Here is a 21,407-nt window from a genome sequence, read left to right on the forward strand (position 1 = left end):
TCTGCACACAGACCAGACTTAAAAGCAGAGTCAGTTTGTTTCACTCTTTAGACTAGCAGAACCTGTTTGTTCCACTCTTTAGACTAGCAGAACCCGTTTTGTTCCACTCTTTAGACTAGCAGAACCCGTTTGTTCCACTCTTTAGACTAGCAGAGCTCGTTTGTTCCACTCTTTAGACTAGCAGAACCCGTTTGTTTCACTCTTTAGACTAGCCCAGGTAGTCCTGCAGTAATGGAGCCTGGGTCGACCGTGAGTGCAGTGAGGAGTAGCAGGGTTCTGTGTGGCACAGAGATACGGCCTGCTCTGATTGTCATCAAGGAGGGAAAGATACACAAAATCCTCCCAAACTCCAGTGGTTCTACTGGGGATACTGCTGCTGGCTCTGAGGTAGGTATTGATTGGCTCTCTGGCTTCTGCTCAATTTGGTATTTTTATTATTTATTTATTTTTGTGTTAATTATGACTTTGTTTGTTCAGAATGTTTGCGTAATAATTTCCTATGAAGAAAAACACTTCCCAGTTCAACTAGTTCTCACAGTTTAACGTCAGAATTAGACGTTAATGTTTCTCAAAACGTCAAATTTAGAAGTTGTTGCAAACTTCAAATTTCGAAGTGTTTTAGGTTAAGTTTAGGTATTAATGTAACATTTTTAGGTTAGTGTTAATTTCAGGCATTAACTCAGAATGGTTAAGGTTTGGGATAGGTTTCAAACAAAAATAAAAAAATAAAAAAATTATATAGCTGGATTTGAACTTGCGACCTTTGGAATCAGAGGCAGATTCACCCACTATCCCTGTCCACAGCACCTAACCAAAACCAAAACGTACTTGAACGTAACAGCGCTCACTGTTGCCCCTAGTGGCTGGTTTCCACGTCATCTCCTGACGTACTCAAACATGGATGGAAGTCAAATACTGAATTAAGCTAGCAGTGTTATTAAAGGTGCTATTGAAACGTTCAGTTAAAGTGTTAAGCAGGGCTTGTAAACCAAAACATTTTTCTCATCATTTTCTTTGTTTTGTTCCACTGTTCCGACAAGCAAAATAAAAAAAATCCAAAGATTAATCCATTCTTCTCTAGTTAAAAATCTCTCTCCCTAATTTCGGAATCACGCGGTAATGCCAGTAGGCTACTCTGCTTCCAAGGGGGAAGGGCCTACAAAGGTTAGCCTGTAAGGCCTAATTAAATAAACATTTAAAGCAGATTAATGAAGAGGCTGTCTACACCTTGAATTTGTGATTCACCACCATTCTCACACTCCGTGCGCGCATCTGCGCTTCCTGCTGAGGAGAGTGAGAGAAAGTTGCACAGTAGCCTGCATTTGACCGAGCCAACCTTCTTCTCATCTGAGTCCACTACAATATACCCATTTGTCCTCAAACTGTCATTTTACTTAAATTTAAAAAAATTGGAGGCCATTTTAATTGAAGTAAAGATGGAAGCCATTTTAATTGAAGTAAAGATGGAGGCCATTTTTATTTAATTAAAGATGGAGGCCATTTTAAAGATGGAGGCCATTTTAATTGAAGTAAAGATGGAGGCCATTTTAAAGATGGAGGCCATTTTAATTGAAGTAAAGATGGAGGCCATTTTAAAGATGGAGGCCATTTTAATTGAAGTAAAGATGGAGGCCATTTTAAAGATGGATGCCATTTTAATTGAAGTAAAACACAGGCTACTGTGCAACTTTCAGGTAGGATTGACCCCCTCCCCCTCCCTGCCCATCATTGTGCACACCTGTCACCTTCGCTATGCGCATCAGCGCTCATTGGACTCACGTGGACTCCTTCACATTTTGATGGCTTCCCTACATCTATCTGTTGCTCTGTTTCATCCCCGTGTCAGCATTAATGTTGTTTCGTTTCCCCTGTCCAGGCGCTGTCCGCGTTCTGTTTTCATGTCCGTTGTTCCATTAAAACTCCCTGCAGTTGCTTCCCCAGTGTCTGTCATTAAAATGATACAATTTTGGAACGTACATTTATTTTTGTATTCATAATCATTTGTTTCATAATTCTTATTATTGTATATGTTGTTATTATTGTAAGCCTATTTATTCATCAAAACCAGTTATTTAAATATGCAAAATATGTTTTGTTTAATTCTGTTGAGATTTTGGCTAAATTAAGTTAATTGTGTGATCAGTATTTAGTTTAAAATGTCAAATAAATAACAGTAGGCTATTGCTGTCATTTGTTTGGTACAATAGGCACTAGCCTTTGTTGGATATTGCTGTAGTATAGCCTATTCAAAACTGTTGTGAAGGTTTAAACCAGTTCACAGGTGTTTTTGTTTCATTCTGTTGAACCATTTTCTTTGGCCAAATTCAGTTCCAACTGTAATGCAGGTGCATTTATACGGAGACTTGATTACACACAGGTGGATTGTATTTATCATCATTAGTCATTTAGGTCAACATTGGATCATTCAGAGATCCTCACTGAACTTCTGGAGAGAGTTTGCTGCACTGAAAGTAAAGGGGCTGAATAATTTTGCACGCCCAATTTTTCAGTTTTTGATTTGTTAAAAAAGTTTTAAATATCCAATAAATGTCGTTCCACTTCATGATTGTGTCCCCCAAAATACAGTTTTATATCTTTATGTTTGAAGCCTGAAATGTGGCAAAAGGTCGCAAAGTTCAAGGGGGCCAAATACTTTCGCAAGGCACTGTATATGCCTTTAACTGTATAGCAGATTCATTAGACCCTAATCTATGGATTTCACATGACTGGCAATACAGATATGCATTCGTTGGTGACAGATACCTTAATTGTGGCGTGAACCAGAAAACCAGTCAGTATCTGGTGTGATCACCATTTGCCTCATGCAGCACGACATCTCCTTCGCATAGAGTTGATCAGGCTGTTGATTGTGGCCTGTGGAATGTTGTCCCACTCCTTTTCAATGGCTGTGCGAAGTTGCTGGATATTGTTGGGAACTGGAACACGCTGTCGTTCCAGAGCATCCCAAACATGCTCAATGGGTGACATCTTCCAGGAATAGTGTACAGATCCTTGCGACACGGGGCCGTGCAATATCGTGCTGAAACATGAGGTGATGGCAGCGAATGAATGGCACAACAATGGACCTCAGGGTGTCGTCACGATAAAATGAAATTGTGTTTGTTGTCCATAGCTTATGCCTGCCCATACCATAACACCACCGCCACCATGGGGCACTCAATCCAGACATACCCCATCCAAAAACGTGGATGAACAGAGAATTCGTACCATGCTGACAGCCCGTACTGCAGCATTCGATGTCAGCAGAACGAACCCGGACGACTCGGTGGCGCGCAACGTGTACGAGTAAGCAGGTACGAGCTTCGCAAATCCATTAGGGACGCAAAAAGACAAACTCAAACTGTTTATGTTCAACAACTCAGACTCATGATGCATGTGGCAAGAACTACAAACTATCACGGACAACAAAGGCACAACCAGCTATGTGGTGCCCAACGAAGTCTCCCTCCCAGATGAGCTTGACATGTTCGCTTCAAAGCAGACAATACCGAGCCGTCCAGGAAGGCTCTCGCTGCTCCAGATGACCAGGTGCTTTTGCTCTCCGAAGCTGATGTGAGGAAAACTTCAAATGAGTGAATATCCAGGTGGCATCCCTGGCCACGTCCTGAGAGTGTGAGCTGACCAGCTGGCGGGCACCTTCTCAGACATCTTCAACCTGTCCCTGTCCCAGGTTGTAGTCCCTACCTGCTTCATGGAGACCACCATCGTCCCAGTGCCCAAAAAAACACAAGGTGAAATGCCCAAATGACTATCGGCCCATCACACTCACCCCTGTCGTCATGAAGTGCTTCGAGAGGCTGGCCGTGGCCAGAATGCCAGTTACACTGGACCCATTCCAAGATGCCATTTCCATCGCTATTCACACTCCTGTCAAGATGGTGCAACAGCTCTACTTTCTATGGCGTCTGAAGATATTAGGCATGCCTCCCTGGGTCCTTGCCAAATACTACTGATGCACCAAGCGTCCTGACGAGGGAAAATAGGCATTGTCAAGCAATCTTCATGACTGTCTAGGTGTGTTTGGACATGAGAGTTTGTTGGTGATGTGGAGATTAGTCCCAGGGTCCTTAGCTTAGTGATGAGCTTTGAGGGCACTATGGTGTTGGATGCTAAACTGTAGTCAATGAACAGCATTCTCTATTGTATTGTATTTACTTTGCCATCATGGCCTTTTTTGCCTTTACCTCCCTTCTCACCTCATTTGCTCACATTGTATATAGACTTGTTTATACTGCATTATTGACTGTATGTTTGTTTTTACTCCATGTGTAACTCTGTGTCGTTTTATCTGTCGAACTGCTTTGCTTTATCTTGGCCAGGTCGCAATTGTAAATGAGAACTTGTTCTCAACTTGCCTACCTGGTTAAATAAAGGTAAAATAAATAAAAAATAAATAAATAAAAAATTGTGGTCTGCTTGAAACATGTAGGTATTACAGACTTGGTCAGGGACAGGTTGAAAATGTCAGTGAAGACACTTGTCAGTTGATCAGCACGTCCTGGTAATCCGTCTGGAACTGAAGCCTTGTGAATGTTGACCTGTTTAAAGGTCTTACTAACATCGGCTACAGAGAGCATGATCAACAGTCGCCCGGAACAGCTGGTGCTCTCATGCATGCTTCAGGGTTGCTTGCCTCGAAGCGTGCATAGAAGTCATTTAGCTCGTCTGGTCGGCTCGTGTTACTGGGCAGCTCGCATCTGGTCCTTCCGTTGTAGTTTGTAATATTTTTCAAGCCCTGCCACATCCGACGAGCATCAGAGCTGGTGTGGAAGGATTCAATCTTAGTCCTGTATTGATGATTTGCCTGTTTGATGGTTCGTCGGAGGGCATAGGGGGATTTCTTATTGGTGTCGGGGTGAATGTCCCGCTCCTTGAAAGCGGAAGCTCTAGCATTTAGCTCACTGCGGATGTTGCCTGTAATCCTTGGCTTCTGGTTGGGGTATGTACTTACGGTCACTGTGGGGACGATGTCATCTATGCACTTATTGATGAAGCCGGTGACTGATGTGGTATACTCCTCAATGCCATCGGATGAATCCAAGAACATATTCCAGTCTGTGCTAGCAAAACAGTCCTGTAGCTTAGTATCTGCGTCATCTGACCTCTTCCGTATTGAGCAAGTCACTGGTACTTACTGCTTTCGTTTTTGCTTGTAAGCAGGAATCAGGAGGATAGAATTATGGTCAGATTTGCCAAATAGAAGATGAGGGAGAGCTTTGAATGTGTCTCTGTGTGTAGAGTAAATGTGTCCCACCCTGATCTGTTTCACCTGTCTTCGTGCTTGTCTCCACACCCCTCCAGGTGTCGCCCATCTTCCCCATTATCCCCTGTGTATTTATACCTGTGTTCTCTGTTTGTCTGTTGACAGTTTGTTTTTAAAAATTCAAACCTACCAGCGTTTGTTCCCCTGCTCCTGCCTGTTTTCCTGATTCTGCCTCCCCTCGCCGTGAGACTGCCTGCCATTTTGTATCTTACCCTACCATTCTGGATTATTGACCCCTGCCTCCCCTGACCCTGAGACTGCCTGCCGTTCTGGATTATTGACCTCTGCCTCCCCTCACCCTGAGACTACCTGCCGTTCTGGGCCCTTTATACTTTCTCAGGATTATTGACCTTCTGCCTCCCCTGACCCTGAGACTGCCTGCCGTTCTGGGCCCTTTATACCTTCTCCAGATTATTGACCTTCTGCCTCCCCTGACCTCTGCCTCCCCTGACCTCTGCCTCCCCTGACCCTGAGACTGCCTGCGTTATGGGCCCTGTATACCTTCTCCAGATTATTGACCTTCTGCCTCCCCTGACCTCTGCCTCCCCTGACCCTGAGACTGCCTGTCGTTCTGGGCCCTTTATACCTTCTCCAGATTATTGACCTTCTGCCTCCCCTGACCTCTGCCTCCCCTGCCCCTGAGACTGCCTGCGTTATGGGCCCTGTATACCTTCTCCAGATTATTGACCTTCTGCCTCCCCTGACCTCTGCCTCCCCTGACCTCTGCACCTCTGCCTCCCCTGACCTCTGCCTCCCCTGACCCTGAGACTGCCTGCGTTATGGGCCCTGTATACCCTCTCCAGATTATTGACCTTCTGCCTCCCCTGACCTCCTCCTCCCCTGACCTCTGCCTCCCCTGACCTCTGCCTCCCCTGACCTCTGCCTCCCCTGACCCTGAGACTGCCTGCCGTTATGGGCCCTGTATACCTTCTCCAGATTATTGACCTTCTGCCTCCCCTGACCTCTGCCTCCCCTGACCTTGAGACTGCCTGCCGTTATGGGCCCTGTATACCTTCTCCAGATTATTGACCTTCTGCCTCCCCTGACCTCTGCCTCCCCTGACCCTGAGACTGCCTGCGTTATGGGCCCTGTATACCTTCTCCAGATTATTGACCTTCTGCCTCCCCTGACCTCTGCCTCCCCTGACCTCTGCCTCCCCTGACCTCTGCCTCCCCTGACCTCTGCCTCCCCTGACCTCTGCTTCCCCTGACCTCTGCCTCCCCTGACCTCTGCTTCCCCTGACCTCTGCCTCCCCTGACCCTGAGACTGCCTGTCATTCTGGGTCCTTTATGCCTTCTCCAGATTATTGACCCCTGCCTGCCTTGACCTGTATTTTGCCTGCCCCTGTTGTTCGGAATAAACTTTTGTTTCTTCTACACTGTCTGCATATGGGGCTTACCTTAAATGTGTTATAAGGTGGTTTATAGTATTTATATTTATTTATAGTTTTTTTTCTCCTCTGGTTGCACGTGACATGTATAAATGAGCTAAAGCTGAGTGCCGCCTGGGGATGAGCATTTTCTTGTTTGCTTATGGCCTTATACAGCTCGTTGAGTGCGGTTTCAGTGCCAGCATCGGTTTGTGGTGGTAAATAGACGAAAAACACAGATGAAAACTCTCTTGGTAAATAGTGTGGTCTACAGCTTATCATGAGGTAAAACCTTGAGACTTCTTTAATATTAGATCTTGCGCACCAGCTGTTATTGACAAATAGACACCCCTGCCCCTCGTCTTACCGGAGGTGGCTGTTCTGTATATTATCCATGTCGTCGTTCAGACACGACCTGGTGAAACAGATGTTTTTAATGTCCCATTGGTAGGATAGTCTCAAATGGAATTCATCCAGTTTATTCTCCAATGATTGCACGTTGGCCAATAGGACGGATGGTAGAGGCGGGTTACCAACTCGCCTACAAATTCTCACAAGCCACCCGGATCCCTTGTATCAGCGTCTCCTCTTTCATGCGAATGACGGGTGCAGCAGTAAATCTTTCGCGTCTGACTCGTTAAAGAAAAACATGTTGTCTAGTTCGAGGTGAGTAATCGCTGTTCTGATATCCAGTAACTCTTTTCTGTCATAAGAGACTGTGGCACACATGTACTCATTCACGCACACACCCGCACAGACACCCACATATCCACACACACACACACACACGCAAACACACATAAACTTGGCAACAACAAAAAAACTGCCCTTTTTCAGGACCCTGTCTTTCAAAGATCATTCATAAAAATCCAAATAACTTCACAGATCTTCATTGTAAATGGTTTAAACACTGTTGCCTATGCTTGTTCAATGAACCATAAACAATTAGTGAACATGCACCTGTGGAACGGTTGTTAAGACAATAACAGCTTACAGACGGTAGGCAATTAAGGTCACAGTTATGAAAACTTAAGACACTAAAGAGGCCTTTCTACTGACTCTGAAAAACACCAAAAGAAAGGTGCCCAGGATCCCTGCTCATCTGTGTGAACATGCCTTAGGCATGCTGCAAGGAGGCATAAGGACTGCAGATGTGGCCAGGGCAATAAATTGCAATGTCTGTACTGTGAGACGCCTAAGACAGCTACAGTGAGACAGTACATCTGAAAATCACACCTGCGGGACAGGTACAGGATGGCAACAACTGCCCGAGATACACCAGGAATGCACAACCTATCCTTAGGCTGAGAGAGGCTGGACTTAGGGCTTGTAGGCCTGTTGTAAGGAAGGTCCTTACCAGCTATCACTGGCAACAATGTCGCCTATGAGCATAAACCCACCGTTGCTGGACCAGACAGGACTGGCAAAAAGTGCTCTTCACTGACAAGTGGCACCATTTGTCTCACCAGGGGTGATGGTCGGTTTTCGCGTTTATCATCGAAGGAATGAGCGTTACACCGAGGCCTGTACTCTGGAGCGGTATCGATTTGGAGGTGGGGCGGTGTGTCACAGCATCATCGGACTGAGCTTGTTGTCATTGTAGGCAATCTCAACGCTGTGCATTACAGGAAGAGTGGGGTAACATCTCACAGCAATAACTGGCAAATCAGGTGCAGTCCATGAGGACGAGATGCACTGCAGTACTTAATGCAGCTGGTGGCCACACCAGATACTGACTGTTACTTTTGATTTTGACCTCGCCTTTGTTCAGGGACACATTATTCCATTTCTGTTAGTCACGTCTGTGGAATTTGTTCAGTTTATGTCTAAGTTGTTGAATCTTGTTATGTCCATACAAATATTTACACGTTAAGTTTGCTGAAAATAAACGCAGTTGACAGTGAGAGGACGTTTCATTTTTTGCTGAGTTTATATACACTGAGTGTACAAAACAATAAGGACACTTTCTTAATATTGAGTGACCCAATTTGTGGACTCTACAAGGTGTCGAAAGTGTTCCACAGGAATGCTGGCCCATATTGACTCCAATCCTTCCCACAGTTGTGTCAAGTTGGCTGGATGTCCTTTGGTTGGTGGACCATTCTTGAAACACATGGGAAACTGTTGAGTGTGAAAAACCCTGCAGTGTTGCAGTTCTTAACACAACCGGTGCGCCTGGCACCTACTACCATACCCCGTTCAAAGGCACTTAAATATTTTGTCTTCTCCATTCACCCTCTGAATGGCACACAAACACAATCCGTGTCTCAATTATCTCCTCCCCTTCATCTACATTGATTGAAGTGGATTTAACAAGTGACATCAATAAAATATCATAGCTTTCACCTGGATAGCCACATGGAAAGAGCAGGTGTCCTTAGTGTCTTGTGCACTCAGTGTCGATTCATGCTACACACACAGCACAATTTTTTATTTATCTAACTAGGGCAAGTCAGTTAAGAACAACAAACCTATTTACAATGTTGGTCTAGGAACAGTGGGTTAACTGGTCTAGGAACAGTGGGTTAACTGGTCTAGGAACAGTGGGTTAACTGGTCTAGGAACAGTGGGTTAACTGGTCTAGGAACAGTGGGTTAACTGGTCTAGGAACAGTGGGTTAACTGCCTTGTTCAGGGGCAGAACAACAGATTTTGACCTTGTCAGCTCGGGGATTCTATCCAGCAACCTTGCAGTTACTAGCTTAACACTCTCACCAATAGGCTACCTGCCGCCCAAATTGCTGCTACGAGATTTGTTTTCACTATTGCTTATACTGCACAATTTAATCACTTGCCCCCCCCCCCCCCCCCCCAATCCCACTTACTCTGATACATGTGTAAATAATTGTACTATAATTGCGACTTCCTGTATAATACTTATACTTACGTATTCATTATATTCTTATCTTATCTTTAATTATTTTTTTTATTTTTTTTCTTATTGTTGTTGCATTATAGAGAAGGAACCTGAAGTAAGCATTTCATTGGACAGTGTATACCATGTGTATCCTGTACATAAGACTAATGCAACTGGAAACTTAAAACTTGGTTCTCTGGCTCACTTCCTCCCCCTGTTGGAGAGAAAAGATACTGTCATTCAGTGTATTTATTTCTCACCCATTTGTAGTTCAATCGGGGCTATTTTGTGGCCTAGATTGCTGAAGTCGTTTGTCATTCTTAAAAAATGTAATTGCACTGTAATAACATCTGTATTACTACAAATACCACCCTATTCCCTACATAGTGCACTACGTTTTGACCAGAGTCCTATGAGCCCTAAGGGGCCCTGGTCAAAAGTAGTCCACTATATAGGGAATGAGGTGCCATTTGGCCATTACTGATTGAGCATTACTATGAAGGTGTATAACTATTTTTAATGGTGTATCTTAACCCTGGTCCTGGGACCCAAGAGTGTGCACATGTTTGTTTAATCCCTAGCACTACACAGCTAATTCAAATCCTCAGCTCATCATCAAGTTTGGATGATTTGAATCAGGTAAGGCAAAAAAAAAAGAAGTAAAACCCTTTGGGTCCCCCAGATTATAAATTATAAATAGTTATATGTGTTCATGGTAATGGCCAGGACCAGGATTGAGATACACTGATCTATAACGTAGTTTTAATGATGTAGCATTACTGACGTAGCATTACTGACGTAGCATTACTGACGTAGCATTGCTGACGTAGCATTACTGACGTAGCTTCACTGACGTAGCATTACTGACGTAGCATTGCTGACATAGCTTCACTGATGTAGCATTACTGACGTAGCATTGCTGACGTAGCATTACTGATGTAGCATTGCTGACGTAGCTTCACTGACGTAGCATTACTGACGTAGCATTGCTGACGTATCATTGCTGACGTAGCATTACTGACGTAGCATTACTGATGTAGCATTGCTGACGTAGCATTGCTGACGTAGCATTGCTGACGTAGCTTCACTGACGTAGCATTACTGACATAGCATTACTAATGTAGCATTACTGACGTAGCTTCACTGACGTAGCATTACTGATGTAGCATTGCTGACGTAGCATTACTGACATAGCATTGCTGACGTAGCATCTGACGTAGCATTGGTGACGTAGCTTCACTGACGTAGCATTACTGACGTAGCATTGGTGACGTAGCTTCACTGACGTAGCATTACTGACGTAGCATTGCTGACATAGCTTCACTGATGTAGCATTACTGACGTAGCATTGCTGACGTAGCATTACTGACGTAGCATTGGTGACGTAGCTTCACTGACGTAGCATTACTGACGTAGCATTGCTGACGTAGCATTACTGACGTAGCTTCACTGACGTAGCATTACTGACGTAGCATTGCTGACATAGCTTCACTGATGTAGCATTACTGACGTAGCATTGCTGACGTAGCATTACTGATGTAGCATTGCTGACGTAGCTTCACTGACGTAGCATTACTGACGTAGCATTGCTGACGTATCATTGCTGACGTAGCATTACTGACGTAGCATTACTGATGTAGCATTGCTGACGTAGCATTGCTGACGTGGCATTACTGACGTAGCTTCACTGACGTAGCATTGCTGACGTAGCATTACTGATGTAGCATTGCTGACGTAGCATTGCTGACGTAGCATTGCTGACGTAGCTTCACTGACGTAGCATTACTGACATAGCATTACTAATGTAGCATTACTGACGTAGCTTCACTGACGTAGCATTACTGATGTAGCATTGCTGACGTAGCATTACTGACATAGCATTGCTGACGTAGCATCTGACGTAGCATTGGTGACGTAGCTTCACTGACGTAGCATTACTGACGTAGCATTACTGATGTAGCATTACTGACGTAGCTTCACTGACGTAGCATTACTGATGTAGCATTGCTGACGTAGCATTACTGACATAGCATTGCTGACGTAGCATCTGACGTAGCATTGGTGACGTAGCTTCACTGACGTAGCATTACTGACGTAGCATTACTGATGTAGCATTACTGACGTGGCTTTACTGATGTAGCTTTAGATCCCAAGTGGCGCAGTGGTATAAGGCACTGCATCTCAGTGCAAGAGGTGTCACTACTGGTTCGTATCCCGGCTGAATCACATCTGGCCATGATTGGGAGTCCCATAGGGTGGCCAGAATAGTCCCAGCATCACCGGGGGAGGCCGTCATTGAAAATAAGAAATTGTTCTTAACTGACTTGCCTAGTTAAATAAAGGTACAAATAAATACATTTACTGATGTAGCTTTACTGTGATTTCTACTTATTATGGATCCCCATTAGTTCCTGCCAAGGCAGCAGCTACTCTTCCTGGGGTTTATTATGGATCCCCATTAGTTCCTGCCAAGGCAGCAGCTACTCTTCCTGGGGTTTATTATGGATCCCCCCCTGCCAAGGCAGCAGCTACTCTTCCTGGGGTTTATTATGGATCCCCATTAGTTCCTGCCAAGGCAGCAGCTACTCTTCCTGGGGTTTATTATGGATCCCCATTAGTTCCTGCCAAGGCAGCAGCTACTCTTCTTGGGATCCAGCAGAATTAAGGCAGTTATACATTTTTATAAATGTATATAAATGTATACATTTTATACAATAAATTCACAACAGATTTCACAACATATTAAGTGTATGCCCTCAGGCCCCTATTCTACTACCACACATCTACTGTACAACACAAAATCCATGTGCACATGTGTGTATAGTGCGTATGATATTGTGTGTTCGTATGCATGTGTCTGTGCCTATGTTTGTGTTGCTTCAAGTCCCCGTTGTTCCATAGGGTGTATTTTTATCAGTTTTTGAAATCTAATTTTACTGCTTGCATGAGTTACCTGATGTTGAATAGAGTTCCATGTAGTCATGGCTCTATGTAGTACTGTGCGCCTCCTATAGTCTGTTCTGTACTTGGGGACTGTGAAGAGACCTCTGGTGGCATGTCTAGTGGGGTATGCGCAACATGTCAATACGTCTCACAAATACAAGTAGTGATGAAGTCGATCTCTCCTCCGCTTTGAACCAGGAGAGATTGACATGCATATAATTCATATTATCTCTCTGTGTACATCCAAGGGCCAGCCGTGCTGCCCTGTTCTGAGCCAATTGCAATTTTCCTAAGTCCTTTAATGTGGCACCTGACCACACGACTGAACAGTAGTCCAGGTGTGACAAAACTAGAGCCTGTAGGACCTGCCTTGTTGATAGTGTTGTTAAGAAGGTAGAAACTAGGGCCTGTAGGACCTGCCTTGTTGATAATGTTGTTAAGAAGGTAGAAACTAGGGCCTGTAGGACCTGCCTTGTTGATAGTGCTGTTAAGAAGGTAGAAACTAGGGCCTGTAGGACCTGCCTTGTTGATAGTGTTGTTAAGAAGGTAGAGGAGCTCTTTATTATGGACAGACTTCTCCCCATCTTATCTACTGTTGTATCAATATGTTTTGACCATGACAGTTTTACAATCCAGGGTTACGCCAAGCAGTTTAGTCATCTCAACTTGCTCAATTTCCACATTACAATATTTAGTTGAGGTTTAGGGTTTAGTGAATGATTAGTCCCAAATTTCATTTTTGAAATATTTAGGACTAACTTATTCCTTGACACCAAATCGGAAACTAACTGCAGCTCTTTGTTAATTAATGTAGTCATTTCAATCGCTGTGGTAGCTGATGTGTATACATAGACACATTGCCAGTGGCATGTCGTTAGTAAAGATTGAAAAAAGTAAGGGGCCTAGACAGCTGCCCTGGGGAATTCCTGATTCTTCCTGGATTATGTTGGAGAGGCTGCCATTAAAGAACACCCATCTGTGTTCTGTTAGACAGGTAACTCTTTATCCACATTATAGCAGGGGGTGTAAAGCCATAACACATATGTTTTTCCAGCAGCAGACTATGATCGACAATGTCAAAATCCACACCGAAGTCTAACAAAACAGCCCCCCACTTCATGGCTGGTGCTATGGCATGTATAGCTGTATCTATAACATATATTTGTTACACTGATGGTAGGTGTTGGATGTGGGAGACCATCTGGTGATGCCTGGTATCGTGGACTGTCACGTCCATGTGAATGAACCGGGTCGCACCACCTGGGAGGGATTCTGGACCGCCACGAGGGCCGCTGCTGCAGGAGGGGTCACTACCATAGTGGACATGCCCCTGTAAGTCACTACCATAGTGAACATGTCCCTGTTAGTCACTACCATAGTGGACATGTCCCTGTAAATCACTACTATAGTAGATATGCCCCTGTAAATCACTACCATAGTAGACATGTCCCTGTTAGTCACTACCATAGTAGATATGCCCCTGTTAGTCACTACCATAGTGGACATGTCCCTGTTAATCACTACCATAGTAGACATGCCCCTGTAAATCACTACCATAGTGGACATGTCCCTGTAAATCACTACCATAGTAGACATGCCCCTGTAAATCACTACCATAGTAAACATGCCCCTGTAAATCACTACCATAGTGGACATGTCCCTGTAAATCACTACTATAGTAGACATGTCCCTGTAAATCACTACCATAGTAAACATGCCCCTGTAAATCACTACTATAGTAGACATGTCCCTGTAAATCACTACCATAGTAAACATGCCCCTGTAAATCACTACTATAGTAGACATGTCCCTGTAAATCACTACCATAGTAAACATGCCCCTGTAAATCACTACCATAGTAAACATGTCCCTGTAAATCACTACCATAGTAAACATGCCCCTGTAAATCACTACCATAGTAAACATGTCCCTGTAAATCACTACCATAGTAAACATGTCCCTGTAAATCACTACTATAGTAAACATGTCCCTGTAAATCACTACCATAGTAAACATGCCCCTGTAAATCACTACTATAGTAAACATGTCCCTGTAAATCACTACCATAGTAAACATGTCCCTGTAAATCACTACCATAGTAAACATGCCCCTGTAAATCACTACTATAGTAAACATGTCCCTGTAAATCACTACTATAGTAGACATGTCCCTGTAAATCACTACTATAGTAGACATGTCCCTGTAAATCACTACTATAGTAAACATGTCCCTGTAAATCACTACTATAGTAAACATGTCCCTGTAAATCACTACTATAGTAAACATGTCCCTGTAAATCACTACTATAGTAGACATGTCCCTGTAAATCACTACTATAGTAAACATGCCCCTGTAAATCACTACTATAGTAGACATGTCCCTGTAAATCACTACCATAGTAAACATGCCCCTGTAAATCACTACTATAGTAAACATGTCCCTGTAAATCACTACTATAGTAGACATGTCCCTGTAAATCACTACTATAGTAGACATGTCCCTGTAAATCACTACTATAGTAGACATGTCCCTGTAAATCACTACCATAGTAAACATGCCCCTGTTAGTCACTACTATAGTAGACATGTCCCTGTAAATCACTACCATAGTAAACATGCCCCTGTTAGTCACTACTATAGTAGACATGTCCCTGTAAATCACTACCATAGTAAACATGCCCCTGTAAATCACTACTATAGTAGACATGTCCCTGTAAATCACTACCATAGTAAACATGCCCCTGTAAATCACTACTATAGTAGACATGTCCCTGTAAATCACTACCATAGTAGACATGCCCCTGTAAATCACTACCATAGTAAACATGCCCCTGTAAATCACTACCATAGTGGACATGTCCCTGTAAATCACTACCATAGTAGACATGCCCCTGTAAATCACTACCATAGTAAACATGCCCCTGTAAATCACTACCATAGTAGACATGTCCCTGTAAATCACTACCATAGTGGACATGTCCCTGTAAATCACTACCATAGTAAACATGCCCCTGTAAATCACTACCATAGTAAACATGCCCCTGTAAATCACTACTATAGTAGACATGTCCCTGTAAATCACTACCATAGTAGACATGCCCCTGTAAATCACTACTATAGTAGACATGCCCCTGTAAATCACTACTATAGTAGACATGTCCCTGTAAATCACTACCATAGTAAACATGCCCCTGTAAATCACTACTATAGTAAACATGCCCCTGTAAATCACTACTATAGTAGACATGTCCCTGTAAATCACTACCATAGTAAACATGCCCCTGTAAATCACTACTATAGTAAACATGCCCCTGTAAATCACTACCATAGTAGACATGCCCCTGTAAATCACTACCATAGTAAACATGTCCCTGTAAATCACTACCATAGTAGACATGTCCCTGTAAATCACTACCATAGTAAACATGCCCCTGTAAATCACTACCATAGTAAACATGTCCCTGTAAATCACTACCATAGTAGACATGTCCCTGTAAATCACTACCATAGTAGACATGTCCCTGTAAATCACTACCATAGTAGACATGTCCCTGTAAATCACTACCATAGTAGACATGTCCCTGTAAATCACTACCATAGTAGACATGTCCCTGTAAATCACTACTATAGTAGACATGTCCCTGTAAATCACTACCATAGTAAACATGCCCCTGTAAATCACTACCATAGTAAACATGCCCCTGTAAATCACTACCATAGTAAACATGTCCCTGTAAATCACTACCATAGTAAACATGCCCCTGTTAGTCACTACTATAGTAGACATGTCCCTGTAAATCACTACCATAGTAAACATGTCCCTGTAAATCACTACCATAGTAAACATGCCCCTGTTAGTCACTACTATAGTAGACATGTCCCTGTAAATCACTACCATAGTAAACATGTCCCTGTAAATCACTACCATAGTAAACATGCCCCTGTTAGTCACTACTATAGTAGACATGTCCCTGTAAATCACTACTATAGTAAACATGTCCCTGTAAATCACTACTATAGTAAACATGTCCCTGTAAATCACTACCATAGTAAACATGCCCCTGTAAATCACTACCATAGTGAACATGCCCCTGTAAATCACTACCATAGTAGACATGTCCCTGTAAATCACTACCATAGTGAACATGCCCCTGTAAATCACTACCATAGTAAACATGCCCCTGTAAATCACTACCATAGTAAACATGTCCCTGTAAATCACTACCATAGTAGACATGCCCCTGTAAATCACTACTATAGTAAACATGCCCCTGTAAATCACTACCATAGTGAACATGCCCCTGTAAATCACTACCATAGTAGACATGTCCCTGTAAATCACTACCATAGTGAACATGCCCCTGTAAATCACTACCATAGTAGACATGCCCCTGTAAATCACTACTATAGTAAACATGTCCCTGTAAATCACTACCATAGTAAACATGTCCCTGTAAATCACTACCATAGTAAACATGTCCCTGTAAATCACTACTATAGTAAACATGTCCCTGTAAATCACTACAAAGTTTAGTTAAGTTTATTAACTCTCCCATTTTAAAAACAAGCACACATACATACTACTACTACATGTACATGAGTAGAATCATGGAGGATCAAGTCTGGGATTTATTTCCATTGTGGTCCTCTTGCCAAGAACATGGAACAGCCCTGTCACAATTAGCTCCCTACCCCTTCCCTTGGTCCTAACCCTTCAATGTTTGCAGATTTGTAATTTGAAGATTTTCTGGTTATGCCTATCCAGACCCTTCAGATTTGCAGACATGGAGGAGTTAGAGCCAAATGGGTATGGGTAAGGAGTGATAGAGGCTGACTTTTTCCCATAGAACCATTATCCATTGTCCAGATTCAGGTCGTAAGATCAGAGGTTAGGAGTCTGAGATAGTTTAAGGGTAAACTACAGATTGCCCCAAATGTACTTTTCTAAAGCTGGCCTTGAATAAAGATCACATTGTCAAGACATGCCTGTCACATTGACTAACTTAGGCTACTCCTGTACTCAACGAACACATTCAGATCTGGCCAAACTGAGGATCACTAAGGATATCTTAAAAAAATAAAAAATAGAGATTTAAAATGTGCAAATTGAACTGTGTTCTAATTACTGTCTCCATAGCAACAGCATCCCGCCGACCACCACCCTGGATAACTTCCATGAGAAGATGGCAGCAGCGTCGGGAAAGTGTTTTGTAGACACTGCCTTCTGGGGAGGGGTCGTCCCTGGCAACCAGGTACAGTACTGGCTGTAGGGATGATAGCATGACATACAAGAACACCACCTGGACAGGACGCTAGTCTATCGCAGGGCCTCCCCCCCCCCCCTCCTCCAAATCTATCTCCTTAAATGCTGAGTGCCAAGCAGAGACGCATCAGGTCCCATTTTTACAGTATTTCGTATGACTCGCCAGGGATCAAACGTCCAAGCTTCCAATGTCAGGGCAGACACTCTAACCACAAGGCCACAGAGTTGGTTGAGGGACAAAAAGGAGAGATAAAACTAACCCACTAGGCAAAAACCGGTTGAAATAACGTTGTTTCTATCAACCTGGAAAATTGATTGGATTTGCAAAAAAAAGTTATACATTTAAGGGCATTTGGGGAAAATATAAATGTAAATATAAACTACACGTTGATCTGACATCTGTTCCCAGTGGGAAGGCTCTTTCTCAATTGTCAAAAAAGTCCTCAGAGTCTCCACATCGTCTCACCTTGATCTGCCCTGATTGGGATCTGCCCTGATTGGGATCTGCCCTGATTGGGACAGACTTGGCAGGTGAACATAACATGGAATCTCATTAATATGCTGTCCTTAGCCTGGTCAGTTATATCAAATCTGTAGCGATTCAAGTAGAGGAGAAGAGGAAAGGATGGATGTTTTTTTGCGGGACAATTAAGAATACGACCACAATCACACTCGGGTGAACCTAAACCAAAGCCCTGTGGTGATGGTGTGGCTTCGGTTTCTACCCGTAGTGGTTTCTATGAAACCACCTGATACAAATGACTCTGTTTCTGCAGCTGGAGCTGCTTCCTATGATCCGGGCTGGGGTGGCTGGTTTTAAATGTTTCCTGATCCACAGTGGAGTTGAGGAGTTCCCTCATGTGACTGACGGAGATCTGCACATCGCCATGAAACAGCTACAGGGCACAGGAAGCGTTCTCCTGGTAACTCACAGATAGATGGAAAATAAAATACACTCATATTTTCTTTCTGTTTTAATGTCTTTTAAGCAGCAGAGGTCAGAGAAAACTAACAAAGGCTGTCGCCGAAAGTCGTCCGTTTGACTTCTGACTTACAGGGGCATGTCCACTATGGTAGTGATTTACAGGGGCATGTCCACTATGGTAATGACTTACAGGGGCATGTCCACTATGGTAATGACTTACAGGGACATGTCCACTATGGTAGTGACTAACAGGGACATGTCTACTATGGTAGTGATTTACAGGGACATGTCCACTATGGTAGTGACTTACAGGGGCATGTCCACTATGGTAGTGACTAACAGGGACATGTCCACTATGGTAGTGATTTACAGGGGCATGTCCACTATGGTAATGACTTACAGGGGCATGTCCACTATGGTAATGACTTACAGGGACATGTCCACTATGGTAATGACTTACAGGGACATGTCCACTATGGTAGTGACTTACAGGGGCATGTACACTATGGTAGTGATTTACAGGGACATGTCTACTATGGTAGTGATTTACAGGGACATGTCCACTATGGTAGTGACTTACAGGGGCATGTCCACTATGGTAGTGACTAACAGGGACATGTCTACTATGGTAGTGATTTACAGGGACATGTCTACTATAGTAGGGATTTACAGGGACATGTCCACTATAGTAGTGATTTACAGGGGCATGTCCACTATGGTAGTGACTTACAGGGACATGTCCACTATGGTAGTGATTTGCAAGGGCATGTCCACTATGGTAGTGACTAACAGGGACATGTCCACTATGGTAGTGACTAACAGGGACATGTCTACTATGGTAGTGATTTACAGGGGCATGTCCACTATGGTAGTGACTTACAGGGACATGTCTACCATAGTAGTGATTTACAGGGACATGTCTACTATAGTAGTGATTAACAGGGACATGTCTACTAGTGACTTACAGGGACATGTCCACTATGGTAGTGATTTATAGGGACATGTCTACTATAGTAGTGATTTACAGGGACATGTCTACTATAGTAGTGATTTACAGGGACATGTCTACTATAGTAGTGATTTACAGGGACATGTCCACTATGGTAGTGATTTACAGGGGCATGTCTACTATGGTAGTGACTAACAGGGACATGTCCACTATGTTAGTAACTAACAGGGACATGTCTACTATGGTAGTGACTAACAGGGACATGTCCACTATGGTAGTGACTAACAGGGACATGTCTACTATGGTAGTGATTTACAGGGACATGTCTACTATGGTAGTGATTTACAGGGACATGTCCACTATGGTAGTGACTTACAGGGACATGTCTACTATGGTAGTGATTTACAGGGACATGTCCACTACGGTAGTGACTAACAGGGGCATGTCCACTATGGTAGTGACTAACAGGGGCATGTCCACTATGGTAGCGACTTACAGGGACATGTCTACTATGGTAGTGACTAACAGGGGCATGTCCACTTTGGTAGTAACTAACAGGGGCATGTCCACTATGGTAGTGACTTACAGGGGCATGTCCACTATGGTAGTAACTTACAGGGGCATGTCCACTATGGTAGTAACTAACAGGGGCGTGTCCACTATGGTAGTGACTTACAGGGGCATGTCCACTATGGTAGTAACTAACAGGGGCATGTCCACTATGGTAGTGACTAACAGGGGCATGTCCACTATGGTAGTAACTAACAGGGGCATGTCCACTATGGTAGCGACTTACAGGGACATGTCTACTATGGTAGTGACTAACAGGGGCATGTCCACTATGGTAGTAACTAACAGGGCATGTCCACTATGGTAGCGACTTACAGGGACATGTCTACTATGGTAGTGACTACAGGGGCATGTCCACTATGGTAGTAACTAACAGGGGCATGTCCACTATGGTAGTGACTTACAGGGGCATGTCCACTATGGTAGTAACTTACAGGGACATGTCCACTATGGTAGTAACTAACAGGGGCATGTCCACTATGGTAGTAACTAACAGGGGCATGTCCACTATGGTAGTAACTAACAGGGGCATGTCCACTATGGTAGTAACTTACAGGGACATGTCCACTATGGTAGTAACTAACAGGGGCATGTCCACTATGGTAGTAACTAACAGGGGCATTTCAGTGAGTACAGGTTTTCACTTTTTTCCAATATAGACCTTTTGAACATGGTTCCTGAATAAAAAAATGTAATGATAAACTTTTGATTGAGCACGCTCAATTCCTCATTCTAGAATTCACAGCTTCCTCACAAACACACTCACTGCATTGGAAAGGTGTTTGTTTTTGTAGTAATTCTATGTGACTTGTGTCTACTCTATCATATAAAACTTGTAAGCTATGGGGGCGAAACAATTATCTTGAAGGAAGGGAATTTATTAATCAATGTTATACGCCTTATGACTAAGGGGTTAAAAAATACCAACCTTGACTACTTCTCCTTTCTCTGTAGTTTCATGCTGAGAGGGATGTCCCCCTGCCATCAGGGAAAGAAGAGAGGGATACCCCCCTGCCATCAGGGAAAGAAGAGAGGGATACCCCCCTGCCATCAGGGAAAGAAGAGAGGGATACCCCCCTGCCATCAGGGAAAGAAGAGAGGGATGTCCCCCTGCCATCAGGGAAAGAAGAGAGGGATACCCCCCTGCCATCAGGGAAAGAAGAGAGGGATACCCCCCTGCCATCAGGGAAAGAAGAGAGGGATACCCCCCTGCCATCAGGGAAAGAAGAGAGGGATACCCCCCTGCCAT

General features: G+C 43.6%; 1 protein-coding gene across 1 annotated transcript in view; it reads left to right on the plus strand.

The window, feature by feature from the left end:
* Positions 1-21,407, plus strand: part of zgc:103559 — a 38,820-nt gene continuing 17,413 nt past the window's right edge. The window contains exons 1-5 of the mRNA XM_031838200.1: positions 1-387; positions 13,633-13,784; positions 17,589-17,703; positions 18,491-18,637; positions 21,113-21,407. The exon at positions 21,113-21,407 is cut by the window's right edge and continues 45 nt beyond it. Of these exons, the coding sequence (XP_031694060.1) occupies positions 232-387; positions 13,633-13,784; positions 17,589-17,703; positions 18,491-18,637; positions 21,113-21,407 (865 nt within the window). The 5' untranslated portion in view covers positions 1-231. The remainder of the gene's footprint in view (positions 388-13,632; positions 13,785-17,588; positions 17,704-18,490; positions 18,638-21,112) is intronic.

Source organism: Oncorhynchus kisutch, linkage group LG13, assembly GCF_002021735.2.
Source record: "Oncorhynchus kisutch isolate 150728-3 linkage group LG13, Okis_V2, whole genome shotgun sequence".
NCBI lineage: Eukaryota > Metazoa > Chordata > Actinopteri > Salmoniformes > Salmonidae > Oncorhynchus > Oncorhynchus kisutch.